We start from the raw sequence: 22,559 nt of genomic DNA on the forward strand, positions 1-22,559 counted from the left end.
AGAGTTCAAAATGCAAACAGCAATATGCAAGATATAAGAGATCAAAATGCAAACAGCAATATGCAAGATTTAAGAGGTCAAAATGCAAACAGCAATATGCAAGATATAAGAGGTCAAAATGCAAACAACAATATGATCGATATGAGAAGTCAAAATGCAAACACAAATAGGCAAGATATTAGAGGTCAAAATGCAAAAAGCAATACGATTGATATAAGAGGTCAAAATGCAAACAACAATATGATTGATATAAGAGGTCAAACTGCAAACACAAATATGCAAGATATTAGAGGTCAAAATGCAAACAGCAATATGATTGATATAAGAGGTCAAACTGCAAACACAAATATGCAAGATATTAGAGGTCAAAACGCGAAGAGCAACATGATCGATATAAGAGGTCAAACTGCAAACACAAATATGCAAGATATAAGAGGTCAAAACGCAAACAGCAATATGCAAGATATAAGAGGTCAAAATGCAAACAACAATATGATCGATATAAGAAGTCAAAATGCAAACACAAATAGGCAAGATATTAGAGGTCAAAATGCAAACAGCAATATGATTGATATAAGAGGTCAAAATGCAAACAACAATATGCAAGATATAAGAGGTCAAAACGCAAACAGCAATATGCAAGATATAAGAGGTCAAAACGCGAAGAGCAACATGATCGATATAAGAGGTCAAACTGAGAACAACGATATGCAAGATATAAGAGGTCAAAATGCAAACAGCAATATGCAAGATATAAGAGGCGAAAATGCGAAGAGCAACATGATCGATATAAGAGGTCGAAATGCAAACAACAATATGCAAGATATAAGAGGTCAACATGCAAAAAGCAATATGATCGATATAAGAGGTCAAACTGCGAACATCAATATGCAAGATATAAGAGGACAAATTGCGAACATCAATATGCAAGATATAAGAGGTCAAAATGCAAACAACAATATGCAAGATATAAGAGGTCAAAACGCGAAGAGCAACATGATCGATATAAGAGATCAGAATGCGAACAACAACATGATCGATATAAGAGGTCAAAATTCGAACCAAAATATGCAGGATATTAGAATACAAAACGGGAACACAAACATGCAAGATATAATGGGCCAAAATGTGAATACTAATATTAATATGCAGGATATAAGAGGACAGAATGTGGATAGCAGCTTGTTTGATATAAGAGGCCAAAGTACGAACATCATTATGCAGGATATTAGAGAAGAAAATGTGAATAACAATATGTTTGATATAAGAGGTGAAAACACGATGAAACCTATGCAGGATATCAGAGGACAGACTGGAAACAGTAACATGGTTGATGTAAGAAGCCAAAAAAGAAACAATATGGTTGACATGAGACTAGAAGCAACCAATAAACCAAGTGTTGATATACGGACCCAAACGGATTCTCAACAGAGTTTGGTTGATACAAGAAATCAAGGCGGAAACAGAAAAGGTCTCGTTGATATTCGGAAAGAATTAAACAATCGAGTAGAAACAATAGACGTACGGGGAACAAATGCATCCCCTACTATAATGGAAGACATACGAACAATGACTAGTGCTAAGGGTGTTAACGATATTGATTTGGACATAAGGTTCCAACCGCTAACAAATGAAAGGTTTGTTGACATACGTAACCAGGCTAAAATAAACGCTAACGTGATTGATATAATAATAGATCCCTTAGATGAAAGGAATACGGTTGATATTCGACAAGCACAACAGCGAGGAGTTCAGGCACGGTTTGTTGATATTAGGGAAGACATTCCAAATCAAAATATAGCTGACGTACGAAATGATGTACCTACGGATCCTACTTTTGTGGACATTCGAAACGGCGGACCAAACAATCCAAACTTTGTTGATATTCGGAATGGCGGATCTTTAACATCAAACCTTGTTGACATTCGGAACGGTGACCCAACTGGAAAAATGATAGATGTCAGAGGTCAAGGAAATCAACCAAATATGGTTGACATCAGGAGACAAACCAGTGGACCAAATATGATTGATGTAAGAGGTCGAAACAATGCAACAAATATGGTTGATATTAGAGGACAAAGTAGTGGACCAAATATGGTTGATATTAGAGGACAAAGCAGTGTAACAAATATGATTGATATTAGAGGTCAAGGTAATGGACCGAACATGGTTGATATTAGAGGACAAAGCAGTGGATCAAATATGGTTGATATAATAGAAAAAAGTAGTAGATCAAATATGGTTGATATTAGGGGCCAAAACAGCGGACAAAATATGGTTGATATCAGAGGACAAAATAGTGCGGTAAATATGGCTGATATTAGAGGACAAAACAGTCAACTAAATATGGTTGATGTAAGGGGTCAAAATAATGCAGCAAAGTTGGTTGACATTAGAGGACAAACCAGTGGACCAAATATGGTTGATATTAGAGGCCAAAGCAGTGGACCAAATATGGTAGATATCAGAGGAGAAAACAGCGCGGCTAATATGGATGATATCAGACGACAAAACAGTGCACAAAATATGGTCAATGTAAAAGGTCAAAACAATGCAGCAAATATGGTTGATATAAGAGGACAAAGCAGTGTATCAAATATGGTTGACATAAGAGGACACAATAGTGGACCAAATATGGTTGATATGAGAGGCCAAAGCAGTGGACCGAATATGGTTGATATCAGAGGACAAAACAGTGCGGAAAATATGGCTGATATTAGAGGACAAAACAGTAAATTAAATATGGTCGATGTAAGGGGTCAACACAATGCAGCAAAGTTGGTTGATATCAGAGGTGAAAGCAGTGCACCAAATATGGTTGATATAAGTGGCCAAAGCAGTGGACCAAATAAGGTAGATATCAGAGGAGAAAACAGCGCGACTAATATGGTTGATATTAGAGGACAAAACAATGGACCAACTATGGTCGATGTAAGAGGTCAAAACAATGCAGCAAATATGGTTGATATAAGAGGACAAAGCAGTGGCCCAAAAATGGCTGATATTACAAGACAAAGCAATGGACCAAATATGATTGATATTAGAGGCCAAGGTAATGGACTGAACATGGTTGATATAAGAGAACAAGGCAGTGGAGCTAATATGGTTGATGTTAGACGTCAAATTATTGGACCAAATATGGTTGATATCCGAAATCAAGGACATGGACATAATATGGTTGATATAAGAGGCCAAAGCAGTGGAGCTAACATGGTTGATATCAGGGGACAAAACACTGAACTAGATATGGTTGATATCAGAAAACGAAGCAGTGAAGCTAATATGATTGATGTTAGAGGTGAAGTTAATGGACCGAATATGATTGATATCAGAGACGAAAGCAGTGCATCAAATATGGTTGATATCAGAGGACAAAACAGTGGACCAAATATGGTTGATGTACGAGGTCAAAGTAGTAGACCAAAAATGATTGCCGTCAGGGGACAAAACAGTGAAGTTAATAAAGTTGATGTCAGAAAACAAAGCTCGGGCGTTAATGTGGTTGATGTTAGAGGTAAACGAAATGGACCAAATATGGTTGATATAAGAGGTGAAGGTAACGGACCAAATATGGTTGACATCAGAGGTCAAAGTAGCGGACCAAATATGGATGATGTAAGAGGTAACGGTGATGGGCAAAATATGGTTGATATCAGAGGACAGGACAGTGGAGCTAATATGGTTGATATAAGGGGACAAAGCAGTGTAACTAATATGGTTGATATCAGAGGACAACATAGTGGGGCTAATATGGTTGATATCAGAGGACAGAACAGTGGTGTAAATATGGAAGATATCAGAGGACGAAACAGTGGGGCTAATATGGTTGATATCAGAGGACAGAACAGTGGTTCAAATATGGTTGATATCAGAGGACAACATAGTGGACCTAGTATGGTTGATGTAAGAAATCAAGGTAATGGACCAAATATGATTGATATAAGAGGACATGATAATGGACCGCATTTGATTGATATCAGAGGTCAAAGCAGTGCAGAAAATATGTATGATATCAGAGGTCATGGTAATGGACCCAATATGGTTGATATCAGAGGTCAAGGTAATGTGCCAAATATGGTTGATATTAGGGGACAAAGCAGTGCAGCAAATATGGTTGATATAAGAGGTCAGGGTAATGGACCAACTATGTTTGATATAAGAGGACAAAGCAGTGCAGCGAAAATGGTTGATGTTAGAGGTCAGGGTAACGTAACAAATATTGTTGATATCAGAGGACAAAACAATGCAGCAAAAATGGTTGATGTTCGAGGACAAACAAGAGGACCAAATATGGTTGATGTCAGAAAACAAAGCAGTGGACCAAATATGGTTGATATCAGAGGCAAAAGCAGTGAATCAAATATCGTTGATATCAGAGGTCAAAATATTGGACCAAATATAGTTGATATAAGAAAAGAAAGAAGTGGAGCTGATATGATTGACATCAGAGGAGAAAGCAGCGGACCAAATATGGTTCATGTCCGTGATCAAAATAATGAACCAACTATGGCTGATATAAGAAGAGAAAACAGTGAACCAACTATGGTTGATATAAGAGGACAAAACATTGGACCAAATATGGCTGATGTCAGAGGACAAAACAGTGCGGCTAATACGGTTGACATTAGAGGTCAAAATAATGGTTTAAATATGGTTGATATCAGAGAACAAGTCAGTGGAGCTAATATGGTTGATGTTAGACGTCAAATTAATGGACCAAATATGGTAGATATCAGAGGGCGGAACAGTGGACCTAAGATGGTTGATGTAAGAGGCCAGGGTAATGGATCGAATATGATTGACATCAGAGGTAAAAGTAATGGACCAAATATGGTTGATGTCAGGGGACAAAGCAGTAGACATAATATGGTTGATATCAGAGGACAAGGCAACGGACCTAATATGGTTGATATCAGGGGACAAGGCAATGAACCTTATATGGTTGATGTAAGAGGTCAAGGAAGTGGTCCCACTATGACAGACATACGCAATTCTTTAAGTGAAACTATGGTCGACATTCGCGAGTGGGAAAGCCACCAAAATATGACTGACATCAGAACGGGTATTGGAAGCACCGTGACCGTCATAAATCAGACAGATACAAGTTTCGTTGGTAAGTTTGTCTTACCATTGATTTGTAAATTTAAAAATAAAATGGTTTTAAGCTCTAAACGATTGGTTTTATCTCGTTTGCAATATTTGTTTTAACTTGATTTTTAATAAACCTGCACAACTGCATTTCGATACTTAATATTATTATTAATGTCAGTTTTATTATGTATGATACATTATTTTGTATATAATTGTTATGATAGTGATTATTATTATTATTTTCCTTCCAGGCGAAGGTCATAAGTCGGGCGTGATCGAGTACGTCCCCGATTCTCTCACGGGACTGCCGATCATCAGTATCAGACAGGGAGTCCGTATAGCCAGGGGTAAGGTATCATGTAAATATGGGGTCAGTATTAATAAAGGTTATAAGATAAAAATATTTCAAGGTTGTTTTTTTTTGTTATTCCATTTTTTTATTTCCATCGTAATATATTTATTAAATAATTGCAGAACATATAATGTATGAAATACATAGTTTTTAATAAATTTGTTTCACATTTTTCTCGATATAATTATGATACAAAGCATCAGTGAAGACTATGGTTGGTGTGAATAAATATGTTTTAAGGTTCACCAACATGGAATAGAATCACAAAGTTACTTTTTTTTTGTTGTTATTCCATTTTTTTTATTTCCATCGTAATATATTTATTACATAATTGCAGAACATATAATGTATGAAATACATAGTTTTTAATAAATTTGTTTCACATTTTTCTCGATATAATTATGATACAAAGCATCAGTGAAGACTATGGTTGGTGTGAATAAATATGTTTTAAGGTTCACCAACATGGAATAGAATCACAAAGTTGCATAAATATATGGATAGAAACACAAAAACCAAAAATAAGAAAAAGAAAAGTGTATGTTGCTTTTGGGTAGGTGTACCTATGTTACAAATGTCCAGTGAGTATAAAATATATGTAATTTATTTTGTGTTGTCGCAATTAATTTCTCGAGTTTAATTCGATTATTAAAAAAAGATACAAAAGCATCTATTTGCGGTGTTGCTTTTTCCTGTTTGCATTTAAAGATAAAGTATTTAGCCAATAATAATGCGGAGTTTATAACGTGTGCATTTTGGAGTCAGCTATGGTGAAATTACAGAATGATATTTTTGCAAAATTTAGTTTAATGTTTTCTAACCTTTTTAATTTGTTGCCAATAAAGTTTTTGATATCCATCCAAAATTTTTGGATGAAGTGACAATCCCAGAATGCGTGAATATTCGTTTCTGAGTACATATAACAAAAATCGCATAAGGTTGACGGAACGAGATGGCATTTACGTAGGTATGTGTTGTTTGGTAAAATATGCATGAGATATTTATATTGGAAATTTCTAAGTTTGGTGTCAATAGTTAATTGGACTGATTGACTAAAGATAGTTCTTTGATTAATGTCTGGATTATTAAGCGTGTCTGTCCATTTGTCAAATTGTTTGAACTTTTCAGGTTTGTGTTTTAGTAAAAGACATTTATAAACTAGTTTGCAAGCTTTTGTATGTTCTGTTATTTTGTTAAGCATGTATTCCGGGGTGGTATAAATGATATCGTTTAGTTTTAGTTTATTTTTCCAATCGACGGGTATGCTTTTGACAATTTGATGGTATTTTATAAAGTCTGCTTTATCTATTTCATAAAGAGTTACTATATCTTGGAAACTGTACAATTCTCTTTTTCTAAAATCATATATATGTTCAATATATTGAATACCTCTTTCGAACTATGTTTTAATAAAAAAAAGTTTTATTTTCGTTTTTTTATAAATGTATTATTCCAGATAATTTGCTTTTGTATTGGTGTTTCATTTTTTTCTAATGAGACACTGAGCCATCCACAGAGGATGTTTTTTAAGAATTCGGATTTTATGTTAAGGTCTCTAACATCTTTTTCATGGTAATTTGATTTGAAAAAAAAACATTCCTCCATAGTTGTTTAGCATATTGGTATATATTCTAATCAGTTTTGAATCGGGTTGAAATATAAATCTTTTCACCCAACTGCCTTTGAGGGATGTTAAGAATAGGTCAATGTCTAACTTTTTTTTTTAACCACCATTGGCATAATCTTGTATGATCCGCTTTCTGGCAATTTTATCAGGTTTTTCATCCTACAAAAATTTGAAACATAGTGTATTTACTTTTTGAAATGATTTCTTGAGATGGATTTGGTAAAACTGTTAATGGATATACATGCTTGGGTATTGCAAAGTTTTTTTAAACTGTGATTTTTCCAATTAACGATAGTTTCCACCATTTCCATTTATTCAAACAAGTTTCAAAAGCATGCATTTTTTCAGGAAAATGTAATGACATTATTTCTGTTGGTTCGTTACTAAATTCTATCCCTAAAGTTGAGGCGTGTTTAGAGTTCCATGTGAATTGTTTATGTTTGCAAAACTCGATTGGGTTATTTTTTAATGCCCCAATTGAAGTATTTTACATTTATGTCTGTTTAATGTAAGTCCGGATATTTCTGCAAATTCTTCTATGATTTTTTTTAATGTTTCGAACGATATACGAGAACCGTCTAGTATGAAAGAAGCGTCATCAGCTAAAAGTGACTGTTTTAGTTCTACATTATTAATTTGTATTCCTTTTACTTCTGTGTTAAGTTATATGTCTATCGACATTAATTCAATGCAGATAATAAAAAGATACGGCGATAAAGGACATCCTTGTCTCACCCCTCTTTTTATACAGAAAAACTCCGAAAAATGTCCATTATTTGTAACACGTGATGTTGCATCTTTATAGAATAACTTAACCCACTGTAAAGTGTGTTCGCTAAAACCGAAATGGCACAGGCATTTAAACATAAATTCATGATCAAGACTGTCGAAGGCTTTATTAAAATCAGAAAAAAATATTAGGCCGGTTTCGTTAGATTCATCAATTCGTTCAATAATTTCTTGTAAAAGTCTTACAATTTCGCCAATGAACCTCCCTTTGATAAAGCCGGTTTGGTTTGTACTAATTATGTGATTTAAGAAAGATTTTATGCGATTGGCAATGGCTTTTGTAGCTATTTTGTAATCCACATTAAGAAGTGAGACAGGCCTCCAGTTATCGATCAAAAGGGTGTCTTTTCCGGTCTTGGGTAGTAAAGTAATTATGCTTTGTTTTTGCAATTCTGTAAGGTTATTTGTGTCTAAAGAGTAATTAAGAGAATTAAAAACATATTCCTTAATATCTGTCCAAAATATTTTATAAAATTCTGCAGAGATACAATCAGATCCTGGACTTTTATTGTTCTTCATGTCTAACAATGCTTTAGCGCATTCATGCTGTGATAGATACTTTTGTTCATTTTGCGTTTGTTCTGGACTTATCTTATTGCATATATTCGTAAAGAAACGGTCATAATTGTTTTTATCTATATTGGTGTCCTTTTTATAAAGCCATTTATAAAAGTTTGCTGTGTGATTTAGTCTGTCTTTTTGGTCTTGTATTATGCTATTATTTTTAGTTTTTAGTTGCTGTTTACTTTTGGCTTCTGCTCGTTTTTTTTCCAGATTTGCAAAATATTTTGGTTTTTTTTCGGAGCCTTCAATCCACTGTGCCTTAGCTCGTAGCAGTATTCCTTTTATATTATTTTCAATTAGATTATTTAATTCACTTTTTGAGTCGATCAGTTGTTTGCATTTATCTAAATCATTGCTATTTATTATTAGTTGTTGTTCTAGCTCTGTAATTTTCGATTTAAGTGTTTCTTCCTGTTCCTTCTTCTTCCTATTTATTTTGCTGGCATATTTAATTGTCTCGTCTCGAATGCTCCCTTTAATTATTTCCCATAAAGTATTTGGATTAGCTTCGCAATTGATGTTGATGCGATTTCCGATATAGACGCCCCGGATACAACTTTGATAGTCTTGTTCCAATAAATATGAATTATTTATTTTAAAGTACCCTGGACCTCTGCAATATAAATGTAGATTTCATTTAATTGATATTATTGAGTGGTCCGATTTGAACCCTGTGGAAATGTTGCAATCTGCGAGACAATTTACAATGTCCTGATATATTAAAAAATAATCTAAGCGACAAAATATAGGCGGTCGAGTGTTTGAATGCCATGTGTTAACTTTTTTATGTGCATTTTTTAAACGCCATATATCATGTAGGCCATTTTTTCTATTATTTCTTTTATTTTTTCGTTACATTTTTTATTTGTATCTGATCGACCGTTTAGTTTATCTAACTTATAGTTGATAACAGTGTTAAAATCCCCACCAAGGATTAGTGAATGATCATTATATTTCTGTATATGTATATCCAAGGTAGTAAAAAAATCCGTATTATCCGTGTTTGGACCATAAATATTAAACATAACAATTAGTTTCCCTTGTATTTCTATTTTCAATATTTGTAGCCTGCCTATTATAATTTCCTCATTTAGGTTTTTAAGTATTTTTTATCAAACATATTTAATTACACTTATGTCATCGAGACTTCAGTTAGTTGCTTGCCTTCTTTACTTACAAAAATACTGTCCTTAGAATTGTTTAACTCGATTTATATCGTGGTTCCGTGTGCACTGCACGCTTTGACAGAGTTATCAATGATATTCCGACCAAAACAACAAATGGTTGCAATGTAAGATCAGGTCGATATGTGCCAGGAGATATCATTTGAGACCCCTATGCCCCTTATTGTTTTGTTCAAAGCTGTGAATATTATTCCACGTGACATCCGCATTAATGATTTTACACGCGTCATGCGTAAATGGGTCATATGCTAGTTCGCTGAGCAGCTCTCTTGTTCGCTAATGAGGCCATGGCACTTAATGTGACTTTATGGCGGACATGGATATAAGATTGCAAGAAGGTGCAGCTAGGCTGGAGCCTCTCTTGCCGCATATACGACTGAAGATCCATTTCCGGAGGACGTAGTCATATGCGGTTAAATCGTGCTTATTAATTTTAACTTTTAATGTGTAATTGATTTTACTGGAACTTTGAAATATTTATTATCACAATATGTTTGATTCTAGGCTATGTTATTAGTTTAATTTGCATTCATTGGCGTCGCCTTGGAGGGCGGCGACTAGTATGTAATGCATTTTTTTTCGCTTATGGGAGGAGAAGTTATTTTACGGATCAATGTATATAAAAAAAAATCAAGAATATCTTGCATAGTGGTGATTTTTTGTGTAAATTAGTGTAAATAAGTACTTCATTTCTGCCTATTACATTTATAACAACATTTATTGCCAATAATTCAAAGCTAATTGTTTTAATCAATAACTGATCCACAACTGATCACAGGGAAAAGATCACAGGGACTGGGCAAATACGCGAAACTTTCTGGTTTTGTATAAAAACAAATGATGTTTTGTATAAAAACAAAACATAATCAAAATATATTTATTTTTTGTTTTTTCTAATTTGCTTATTTAGTGGAGAATCAATGTAGTACGATATTTGTCGACCTATCGCGCAAGCAAGTTTATTCGAAGGCGTAGTGGTACGAAAACGTAGAATGTATAAGTTTATTAAAATACATATAATAACGATCGCTTTACACAACTTCACCAAATAGCAATACATAAGTGAATGTCAGCCGGAATAGCTCAGTTGGGAGAGCTTTAGACTGAAGTTGTTTACGCAACAGTCATTTAAAGGCCCCCCGGTTCAATCCCGGGTTCCGGCACGAATGGAAAAGTTCGGCGGCTGACATTTTTTTTCAGTCAGGTTAATAGATATAATAAAATCTTTATTTTATATAGACATTTTAAAATCCATTTTACTACAATTGGACATTTTTTATTAACATTAATGGATGCAACGTGGTGACCACGTTAATTAAAATTTCTTACATCACTTAAATATCTTATAAAAAATACACTTGTTTTTATATTAACAAATAAATGCAAACAACACATCTATTATTCGTGTATTTTTATGGTTGTCTATCATAGGCCTATCCCTACCACATATAGAGCGCGAGGCGCGACGCGTATTATTGATTGTAACAATGAGTTGCGAAAAAGGAAGCAGTCGCTTATCAAGGAGGAGCTGTGTCCCAGCAACCCGTTTCCCTAGAGTCAAGCACTCCTCGGAGTTTTTTTTAAGAACCACATATAGAGCGCGAAACGCGACACGTATTACTATCCAGGGTGGTATGGGCCCTTTAGCATTACCCGACCATTACGTCCATAGTTATCTTCCTTAGAAGTTGAGAAATTTTTAAATCCTTGTTCGAAGTCCAAAATTTTCAGCCGATTGTTCCTAAACTTTCACAGGTTTTTTATCAATGAGGACCCAACCAAAACTCTATATGAGCAATATCGGACCATAAGTCCAGAATTATGTCTCTTTGAATTTAAAAATAAAAGTGAAAAACTGCTTGGTTATGTGATTATGTCAACATTTTTCATCAGATTCTTTCCAAACGTACAGTGTCTTCATATCAATGAGCATTTTTACCTCATTTAAAATGAGAAACATCGGGACAATAAGTCCAGAATTTTTTTCTAATAAATTTGGCACAATAAACTATTTCCACTTGTTTAAAAGATTTCACAATTTTCGACTGAATCTTTCCAAACTTGTTAAGTGTTTTTATATCAGTATTACTCGAACCCTATTGATGAATATCGGAGCAATAAATCTATTATGATCTTTTACTGAATTTTAAAGTATTGTGAAATGCAGCTTCTTTATACAATTTACATTTTTCATTCAATTTTGTTTTCAAACTTGTACAGTGTTTCATATCAATGAGTTCTCAACCCCTATCGTAAATGAGAAACGTAAGAATACGTTCAGAATCATCTCACCTTGAAGTTGAGAAAAATATTAAATTACTCTTACAAGATGAAGCAGATTTTTTAAAACCTACACAGTTCTGTTCCATTAATGAAAACTGCACCTGGATACCAGTAAAAAAAGGGAAACCAATATAAATAAAATTAACTATGAAATATTTGGGGGTTACAACACAAAATCATAGATAATGGTCATTTGGGGGTTATAACACAACATCATAAATAATGGTTATTTGGGGGTTATAACACAAAATCATAGATAATGGTTATACCAGTATCTTTTTCTATTTTGTTTAAAATAATCGGCCAATATAATTATATTTACAGTAGAACAAAATCGTTCCATGTAAATTCATTGAGCGCCTTTTGCACTGAAATTTCCGAAATTATATTGTTTCTCATATGTGATGAAGTCCAATATGTTCAAAAAAGCCTAACATATTAACATAGTTTTGTCAAACCTATTTGTATTGTGCACGCTCAATACCGTGCACGCTTTAATAAAATCTTGTGAAATCAAGAATACCCCGGTACGTTTTAATGTAAAAAGAACAACCTAAGAACGCATATCAAATATTCAAATATTAAACATAAAACATATGTACTGTATTTCGGTGTTTACTGAATCCATCATTCGAGTGACATGTAATTGAGCCTGGCTACGGTAAAACGGGACGTCCCAGATCAGCTTAATCAGTCCTACACATGCTAATTATAGAACACTTTTTTTATGGAAGTTTTCGTTTATAGAAAGTTTCTTCTTAGAATAAAATTCAGTTACGACGGAAATTATCGCCCCCGATGAGCCTGTGTGACTTGCAAAGGCTTAGCTTGGACGACACTTTACGCACACGCCATTAAGCCTTGTTTTCACAGAGCATTCTAAAACATTTGTTGAGGATCCGCTTCATATCAATCCTCGTGATATACACGCGCATATTGTGCATTAATCCATTGCATGCTGAAGCATCATCCTTGTCGTCTGCTAAAATGTCGTCTGCTGAATTTGTAAAATAGGCATTTTACTTCATTTTTTTTCAAAGAATACTATCAGAATAGCAAACAGTTTGGATCCAGATGAGACGCCACGTTCTGTGGCGTCTCATCTGGATCCAAACTGTTTGCGAAGGCCTTAAAATTCGGTTCCCGCGCTGAAAGGGTTAATCAGGCAAATTAAAAACAAAGCCCAACATTCCTTAATTTATTTGGCCTAGACACAGGAACCGTACATGTTTTATTATTGTTGCAGAGTGCATGATCAACCCTACGCCTGGACTTTGTCTGGACAGTCAGCGGAAGACATTCTGGACGTTCAGTACGAAAACGAACTCATGCACGCGTATAACCGGATGTTTCGACATCCACGATCGGAACACTTGGCTTACACAAGTTGGCTGCGAGAAAAACTGCTTCAAGAATGACAGCGTTGAGGAGCCACAGGGCGCACTTCCGCTCGGTATTTTAACCTCACTTACTTATGACATGTGCAAGGATGAAAAAATATGTTAATGACATATCTGTCAGTTCTTTATTGGTGTTGATTGTTTACTGAAAACTATAGGCGGTTTGTATGATAACGTGTTCAAATTCGCAAAATTAGTTAGCATTTTTTTCGAACTTAGGGTATATTCACGAATACATATAATACACAGTGGAAATAAGTGTTTGCAAGTGGTAGACATATATGCTTGTGTCATCATGCGTTCTTATATTTAGAATGATTTTAAACATTTACCCTTTTGAAATACAATAAAGTGTGGAATTGTAAATCAGGATATTACAAATAATGATTTAAACATGTTTCATTTATTCACGTAAAATCCAGAATGTCAGTTAAACCCGACCCCCGGGCGGTGCCTCCCGACGGAGGAGCGGACAGTGTGGATGTACAACACCAAGCTAGCGGCCTGCCGAGAGGTGACAGGATGTTTCGACTTCCACGACCGCAATGTGTGGCCATCCAGAGAGAGGTACGGCATATCGATGTAAAAGTGTTTTTGATTAACAAAGGAACGACCTATTTTCATCAAAGATGTTTTATACCCTTAAAATGTTAAATTCTATGTCGATTTCAGTCGCTACGTAAAAGAACAATGCACCTCAATTATAATGTTTGGCACTCAAGTCACCGACTCTTTTCTCAATCCGTCAATTGTTTAACAAAACACAACATTTAAAACATTGCGTTATGCGATTAGATTTTATAACATTAAAGGAATTTACATTCAATCTCGTCTTTTTCATGCGGTCCATATATTCTAACTCTTTTATTCACATTTTATGATAATTATCCATCCTAAACACAAACATATGTCCAATTTAATGCAACAGCGTTTTAAAAATACAAAGAAACTATCGTCCTTCAACTAAATGAAGGAACCCCATCCATTTGCGTAATATTAGCAGACAAGCGCGTGCAGTTTGGCGATTTGTTAAGCATTCAGTTAACATCTCAACAAAAACGCTGCCCTCGATTAATAACTTACGATTATTTATCTGATATGTTAAATTGATTTGAAATGTATTCATTCAATGCATGTTTATATTGAAATCTAAGAACTAATAAATGAGGATGTTGATACATTTTAACGATTAAAATCGTCTACAAGTCATAACAGCATTTGACCTTTATTCCATTTATGCCTAGCGTCTAGAAAAAAGGCCTTGGCAAACAGCGTAGACCCAGATGAGACGCCGCATGATGCGGCGTCTCATCAAGGTCTGCGCTGTTTGCTTAAAGGAATTTCTGTAAGAAATATTCTAAATATAGAAATAAATACTAGACAACCCTAATTTTGGAAATAAATTGATCCAATTTAAAAGGATCGGAGAGTCCACTAGGCATAAATGGGTTAACCGGACGAGAAAAGGCAAAAATGTGTTCCGCTGGGTACATAAAGAAGCAGTGTAAAGGCGGATAGGTATTGAAAGCATAACTTTACACGACATCCAGAGTTGCCCTTTATAAAATCATTAAGCTATAGAGAAACACAATATGATTCAACTGTTTTAGGTGCGCGTCTAAATGTCGCCTGGAATACACAGTTATTGCACCTGAAATGCCGCAGCAAACCCCAGGTGTTCGAATAGCAGAGGGTGAGTGAAATCGTTATACATCGACTACCTCCGGAATCCTCCTATTATGCCACTACTGCACATTAACGTTGGAGACGCTGACATGATATTTTAAAGTGTTATCGGATACCCCACCCGATAACACTTTTAAGCTCCGCCCATTAATGTCATTTTTAGCTCGACTATTATATATGAAATATATATAGTGGAGCTATCCTACTAAACCCGGCGTCGGCGTCTGCGTCTGCGTCAGCGTTAGCGTGCAAATGTTAAAGTTTTCGTACTACCCCAAATATTTTCTTTGTCCCTTGACATATTGCTTTCATATTTTGCATACTTGTTTACCAACATGACCCCGACTTATAAACAAGAGCAGACAACTCTATCAAGCATTATGTCATAATTATGGCCCCTTTTCCACTTAGAATATGCAGCAGATGTTAAAGTTTGCGTACTACCCCAACTATTTTCAATGCCCCTTGACATATTGCTTTCATATTTTGCATACTTGTTAACCATCATGACCCCAACCTATAAACAAGAGCAGACAACTCTATCAAGCATTTTGTCATAATTATGGCCCCTTTTCCACTAAGAATATGCAGCAAATATTAAAGTTTGCGTACTACCCCAACTATTTTCAATGTCCCTTGACATATTGCTTTCATATTTTGCATACTTGTTAACCATCATGACCCCAACCTATAAACAAGAGCAGACAACTCTATCAAGCATTTTGTCATAACTATGGCCCTTTTTCACTTAGTATATGCAGCAAATGTTAAAGTTTGCGTACTACCCCATTTATTTTCATTGTCCCTTGACATATTGCTTTCATATTTTGCATACTTGTTTGCCAACATCACCCCAACCTATTAACAAGAGCACACAACTCTATCAAACATTTTGTCATAATTATTGCCACTTTTATACTTAGAATATGCATATTATTGATAAATCTATGTTAAAGTTTGCGTAGTACCCCAAATATTTCCTATATCCTTTGACATATTGCTTTTATATTTTGCATACTTGTTTACCAACATGACCCTAACTTATAAACAAGACCATACCAATGTATCAAGCATTTTGACATACTTATGGCCCCTTTTACACTTATATAATTTAACATTTTGCTTAAATTGCCATAACTTCTAAACTTGTGATCACATTTTATTATTACTTTCACAACACAACACTTACCTGAATACCACAATGGATTCCAACTAAACAATACCCCACGCCCCAACCCAGAATCCCTCCCCCCCCCCCACCCCCCCCACCCCCCCCCCCCCCCCCCAAATATTTTGTTTTTTAAACATCATGTAATAAATTACCACACCCTACATTATACGCCCCTCTCCCTCATGTAATACATTACCACACCCCACTTTATACCCCCCTCTCCCCCCCGAACTCCTCCCCCAACCCCCCCCCCCTATTTAAAAAAAAAATCATGTAATAAATTAACACACCTCACATCATACCCCACTCTCACCCCCCCCCCCCCCCAAAAAAAAAAAAAATAAACCTCAACCCCCCACAACCCCCCCCCCCCCCCTTATTTTTTTAACATCATCGATTAAATTACCACACCCCACATTATACCCCCCTCTCACCCCCCATTGTTTTTTTAAAAATCATGTCATAAATTACAACACCCCACATTATACCCCCTCTCACCCCTCCCCCATCCGAACCTCCCCCCCCCCCATTTCTTTTTAAACATCATCTAATAAATTACCCCACCCCACCCCACATTATACCCCTCTCTCACCCCCTCCCCACCCCCGAACTCCCCCCCCCCCAATTTTTTTAAACATCATCTAATAAATTACCCCACCCCACATTATACCCCCCTCTCCCCCCCCCCCCTACCCTTCCCCCCCCCCCCCCCAATTTGTTCCCCTTTTTTAATTTTTGAAAGATCGTCTAATAAATTATTGAATGTGAACAATTTCCCCATGATGGCTTACGTTATACTGTCAAGCACTCGAATAGTCGAGCGCGCTGTCCTCTGACAGCTCTCGTGTATAACTCCGCCCACATTTGAATACATTATTATTTTGTGCAGCGTTCAATGCTTTCTTAGTCCCGCCCATACTGACAACTACTTTTTTGTAGGCGTGGAATGTCGCTTACGTCATTAAAATGTAAACAAACTGAACCATTCGTATTGTATTCAGAAAATTAATAAACAGTAAGTAATAATTAAAAGTTATAGCATTTAATATGTTTATAAAAAATGGAAAACAGGAAAGAAATGAGCAATCATCTATTGGAAAAATAAAAGAAATACAAATTTGGGCCTCACTTATTTCACTTAAAAGAACAAAAATTGAACAGCATTATAAGAAACATTAAACTTAACAAAAATAAACTTAAAAAAAAACTTAATACGTTTTAATAAAAACATAACCATGACATATTTGATGAAAAGAAGAATTCAGGACAACTTATGCTTTAACAATGCAAATGCTTTCCTTTTTTTGTGTCACTCTTAAAATAGCAAGGCAAAAAAGGGAATATCATACACCATAAATTAATTTCGACAAAGAAAAATTGTAAATAATAAAGACGCTTTCTTTGCCAATACCTGCCGTACCTAATAATAAATGAACTATTCCAATTTTAAGTGTCTGAAATAAAAATGTATATAAAACTGGTTCTGTCTCCACATCTTAAAAAACACAACAGAAAATGTTTGTTCACACTGGTATTCTGGTAGTCTAGTCAACCTGAAAATGAAATAAATAAACTGTTATAAAAACATCATTAAACACTCATTGCATAACTACTTTTAAAATCTAGATCTATAAATTATTATTAGAATATGTATTTGAATTAAGATCTATAACATTCAAAGATGAACAATAACATAAAACCAAAAACTATTCTAAATAATAAATTTGTTCAAAAAAATTTACCTAGCTATGAAGCTGTGCCGGAATGCAGAGAGACTTTATATTGAATTGTTTGAGAGGCAGAGAAAGACTGAGACCGGTGCAACTGATAAGGTTAGAACTGTGCCGCCAAGAACTTGGGCGAATGATCATGACCCGTCGAAATCTTTAGCTCCAACTTTCTGCAATTAAAATTAAGAAAAAAAAATACTATAATAAAATAAAACAAATCCAACATGAGACAAAATGTCAAAATCGAGATTATTAAAATAATATTATTTTTATAGCACAACTTGAACAAATTACAATTAAGACAGGCACTTAATATCATTATTATCTGAAAAAATGATAATATAGACAATAAACGGCTTTAAATGAAAAAAATAAGAATTTGTTTAAACTTAAAACCTTTTAATAATAGGCTCTGGTCTTTTTTCCTCATTAGCAAATAGCTGTTTTTGCACCAATTTAAGACATTTGCAATGCAAATGTTCAATATTTAAAAACGTTAGCGACTAATTTTTATCACTTTTTTAACAGTTAGCGACTATTTTTTTCCCCACAATTTTAAACAGTTTGAGACTCATAGTTTCACACATTTGAACAATACGCAACTATTTTTCTTCACAATTTTGAATAGTCACAACTCATTTGTGCACAATTTTGAACAGTGTACAACTAATTTTTTTCACAATGTTCAACGTTGCGCGACTATTTTTTCAAAATTTTGAACAGTGCGTGACTCATTTCTTCACAATATTCAACAGTCTGCGACTGATTTTTTCAGAGTTTTGAACAGTGCGCACCAATTTTCACAATTTTGAACAGTCACAACTCATTTGTTCACAATTTTGAACAGTGTGCAACTAATTTTTCACAATGTTCAACATTGCGCGACTCATTTTTCTTAATTTTGAACAGTGCGTGTCTCATTTTTCACAATTTTCAATAGTTTGCGACTGATATTTTCAGAATTTTGAACAATGCGCGACTCATTTTTTCACAATGTTGAATAGTAACCACTCATTTTTCACAATTGTGAACAGTGTGCGACTTTTTTTTTATACATTTTGAACAGTGCGTGAGTAATTTTTTTCACAAAAGTAGAGAACCGAGGTTGCTGCACAAAGATGAAAAAAGCCCACTGACAGAAACTATATCCAAAAAACAGCCCCATGACTTATCGGAGCTAAACAGCCCATTCTACTTTCAACACCCACATAAACCAATGACAGTAGAACTACTGGCACTGGCCGTTGTTTCATCAGCATGGGTGTCAAAAATAGCATATATAAATTAATGAAACATGTGTAATGTGCATCCATAACGATGAAACTTACCAACCACTCGACCAGGATATGGTGCAGACGATGTTGGATTCAAGATGCCATTCACTCAATTTTACTGATCATTGGTCACAAGAACGTACAAAACATCATTACCTTTTTTTAGAATGCTACGTGACGTAACATTACCTCTTTTCAAAATGTCACGTGACGTCACGTTACCTCTTTTCAGAATGTCGTATCAACCCGTCCCCGGGGCGTTGTCAGGACAGCGAGCAGACGAGCCTCTGGACGTTCAGCATCAAGACCTCCGCCTGCACGCTCATCACTGGCTGCTATAACATCCGGGACAGAAACACGTGGCTGTCTAGGAGCGCGTGCGAGACCGGATGTATAATAAATGCTACCGAGGAGCAACCTGATACTAGACCACTTGGTATGTGGGAAAACTAGACTTAATGCATGTGCGTAGAGTGTCGTCCCGGAGTAGCATGCGCAGTCCGCACAGGCTTCTTAAAGGCGACACTTTTCGATGTTATTGAATGTTTTATAGGAAGTCTCTTCAAAACGAAAATCCGATCCAGGCGGAAAGTGTCGCCCCTGATTAGCCTGTGCATATAGTAAGGCTAATCTTGCACGACACTAAGCACAATGCATTAAGCCCAGTTTTCCCAAAGCAAAACACATACCAGGCATCGCAGCGGTTACTTCCCCTATCACATAGCAAACGTTTCTCTTAAAAACCTTAACCGATCATCATTACCAAGTGGTGTGTTATGACGGCAGTGACTCGATTAGGGCTCTGCTCTGAACAGTAAAATCACTTCGCGAAGACTGCATACATGCGTGATTTAGGACTAATTTTGTACCGTCTACTTGTGCGTTTCAAGAAGCTGCTCACAGATTGACCACTTGTCAATGCTCCCATATTGTCATATAAAATATAAATAGTCGGTTGTTGTTTTTTTTCAAACAATAACCAACAAACAACAACTATACATACGAGTCCGTGATGCATCGTATGCATTTATATATTTCCCGAAGTACTTACCGATTTGTATCACTGTATACCTATCGTGACAATGAAATGAACTTCCGAACTACTTTAAAAAGCAGCTATGAATCGTTTAACGGCAAATAGATATTCCGCAAAATGCGTTTAAACGAGTAGTTTTGATAACGAAAACATTTATATAAGACTCGATCTGGAAAAAAAGGGTCTTTATTATGCATACAGTGTCGTCCCAAATTAGCCTGTGCACTCCGCATAGGCTAATCAAGGACGACGCTTTCCGCAAAGGCTTCCTTTAAACGAAAATACCATTAGAGCGGAAAAAGTCGTCCCTAAACAGCCTGCGAATGGCACGTGCATAAGGTCCCATTTTCACAGAGTAAGGCTCATAGTATATATGAGTCGCGTTCTGAGAAAACTGGGCATAACGCATGTGCGTAAAGTGTCGTCCCAGATTAGCCTGTGCAGTCTGTACATGCTTATCAGGGACGACACTTTCCACCAAATTTGGATTTTTGCTAAGAAGAGACTTCATTTAAACGAAAAATGTCATAAAAGTGGACAGTGTCGTCCCTGATTAGTCTGTGCGGATTGCACAGGCTTATGGCTTATCTGGGACGATACTTTACGCATAAGCAATATGCCCAGTTTTCTCAAAACACGACTCATACCTTGGATTAAACAATATTTAATTAGTTGTTCGTAAACACATGTAAGCCACACATTACTAACATATATACTCGTTTGACAAAACCGAACAGGTAGAGACCTAGATAATTGCTTTATTGCTTTACATTGCGACTGCAAAGTGTGAAGGTCAATTTTACAGATTTGAGCAAAAACCTCGAGGCTTATGATATGTTTTTCATCTATGTCTTTGTAAATCTTTCTTCCTAGAATGTCGCCTGGTGCCTACCCCCGGGCAGTGCACGTCGTCTATGGTCCGCAACGTCTTCACGTTCAGCGAGAAGCTAGGCGTGTGCGTGGAAATCAACGGCTGTTACGACTTCCACGACCGTAACGTCTGGGAGACTATGACGTTATGTGCCAATCGCTGCCATGTCAACGCGCCGGATGTTCCGGATATGTCGAACTACGACATCGCTCTAGGTAACTCGTTTATCTATGAACCAACTAATTTATATCTTAAAGGGGCCTTTTCACAGATTTTGGCATATTTTGAAGTTTGTCATTAAATGCTTTATATTGATAAATGTAAACATTGGATCTTAAAAACTCCAGTAAAAAATCAAGAATAAAATTTAAAAAAGGAAAAAATAAGTAGCCGGCACCAGGGCTCGAACCAGTGACCCTCGGAGTCCTGGAGAAAGTCTGAAGTAAAAACGCATTAGCCCTCTCGTCTATTCCGCCGAGAATATACACAGTTTAAGTATTATATACGATATAAAAGCAATATTCGTAGTTTCGTAAATGTAAACGACAACAACAGAACTCTCCAAATTATTCAATCGTTTCGCGTTTCAACGCTTTATAATTTTTAGGTTTTCAAATCGTCAAAAGATACATATAATGGCTATTTTGGACTATGGTTAATGTTCAGTAATACTGTTTCCTTACAAATATCATAACTAAAACGAAAATTTGCGAATCTAAAACAACTTTTTTCAATTTTGTCAATTTACCAAACCGTGAAAAGATCCCTTTAACAGATTCCAGTATCTTTTAAAATTTAACATTATTAAATGTATGATATTTACTCAGATAACTTAAATAAAAATGTACCGGGTAAACGCGAGTATATATGAATTTAATGTGAATATTTTATCGTCTCAATTTTAAATCAAAACACGCATGGATATAAACGATAATGTTAAAAACAAAACACATATATTTACTATCACCATTGGTCGAATTTGTATTCCTTTTCATCGACTATGTAAACAATCTTACTACAAACCTTTTAGAACAAATACAAGTTTGAGGAATAACAAACTAGAAAAAAAAATAGATTAAAAGAAGTGATACATAACAATCAATGAAATGAGGGTGTTACACATGTACAAATAATTTTCGCTTGTGCAGTAGACATTTAATGTTTGTACAAAAACGTAATTATACACTTATTGGAAATCCCGGATATTGCATTTCTTCATTCGAACTATGCGTCATTGCGACTATCCGTAATACGAACAAATCAGCTTATTATTGTGGAGATTTCCTAAAATAATACACAATGAATGACTTTTCTACTGGAAATCTGACTGTATTTCTATTAAACTCTCATATCTTTTATTTTCATTTCATGTATCACTTTTCTTAACATGTATTCTAGTTTTAATAATTTACCTTTAATATATTTGTATTCTTTTAATAAGATCGTATATACTCTATTCACGAACAAGTAAACGGCAATACCGTAGTTTTTCTTGTATTTG

The 22,559-nt window shown here is 35.3% G+C and overlaps 1 protein-coding gene across 1 annotated transcript in view; it reads left to right on the forward strand.

Annotated features, from left to right (window-relative positions):
• Positions 1–22,559, forward strand: part of LOC127854656 (uncharacterized) — a 29,529-nt gene that overhangs the window by 1,839 nt on the left and 5,131 nt on the right. Inside the window, exons 3-9 of the mRNA XM_052389718.1 lie at positions 1,225–5,113; positions 5,343–5,438; positions 13,137–13,343; positions 13,713–13,857; positions 14,901–14,983; positions 19,384–19,587; positions 21,061–21,273. Coding sequence (XP_052245678.1) covers positions 1,225–5,113; positions 5,343–5,438; positions 13,137–13,343; positions 13,713–13,857; positions 14,901–14,983; positions 19,384–19,587; positions 21,061–21,273 — 4,837 coding nt within the window. The remainder of the gene's footprint in view (positions 1–1,224; positions 5,114–5,342; positions 5,439–13,136; positions 13,344–13,712; positions 13,858–14,900; positions 14,984–19,383; positions 19,588–21,060; positions 21,274–22,559) is intronic.

The sequence above is a fragment of the Dreissena polymorpha genome, chromosome 13, assembly GCF_020536995.1.
Source record: "Dreissena polymorpha isolate Duluth1 chromosome 13, UMN_Dpol_1.0, whole genome shotgun sequence".
Classification (NCBI taxonomy): Eukaryota; Metazoa; Mollusca; class Bivalvia; order Myida; family Dreissenidae; genus Dreissena; species Dreissena polymorpha.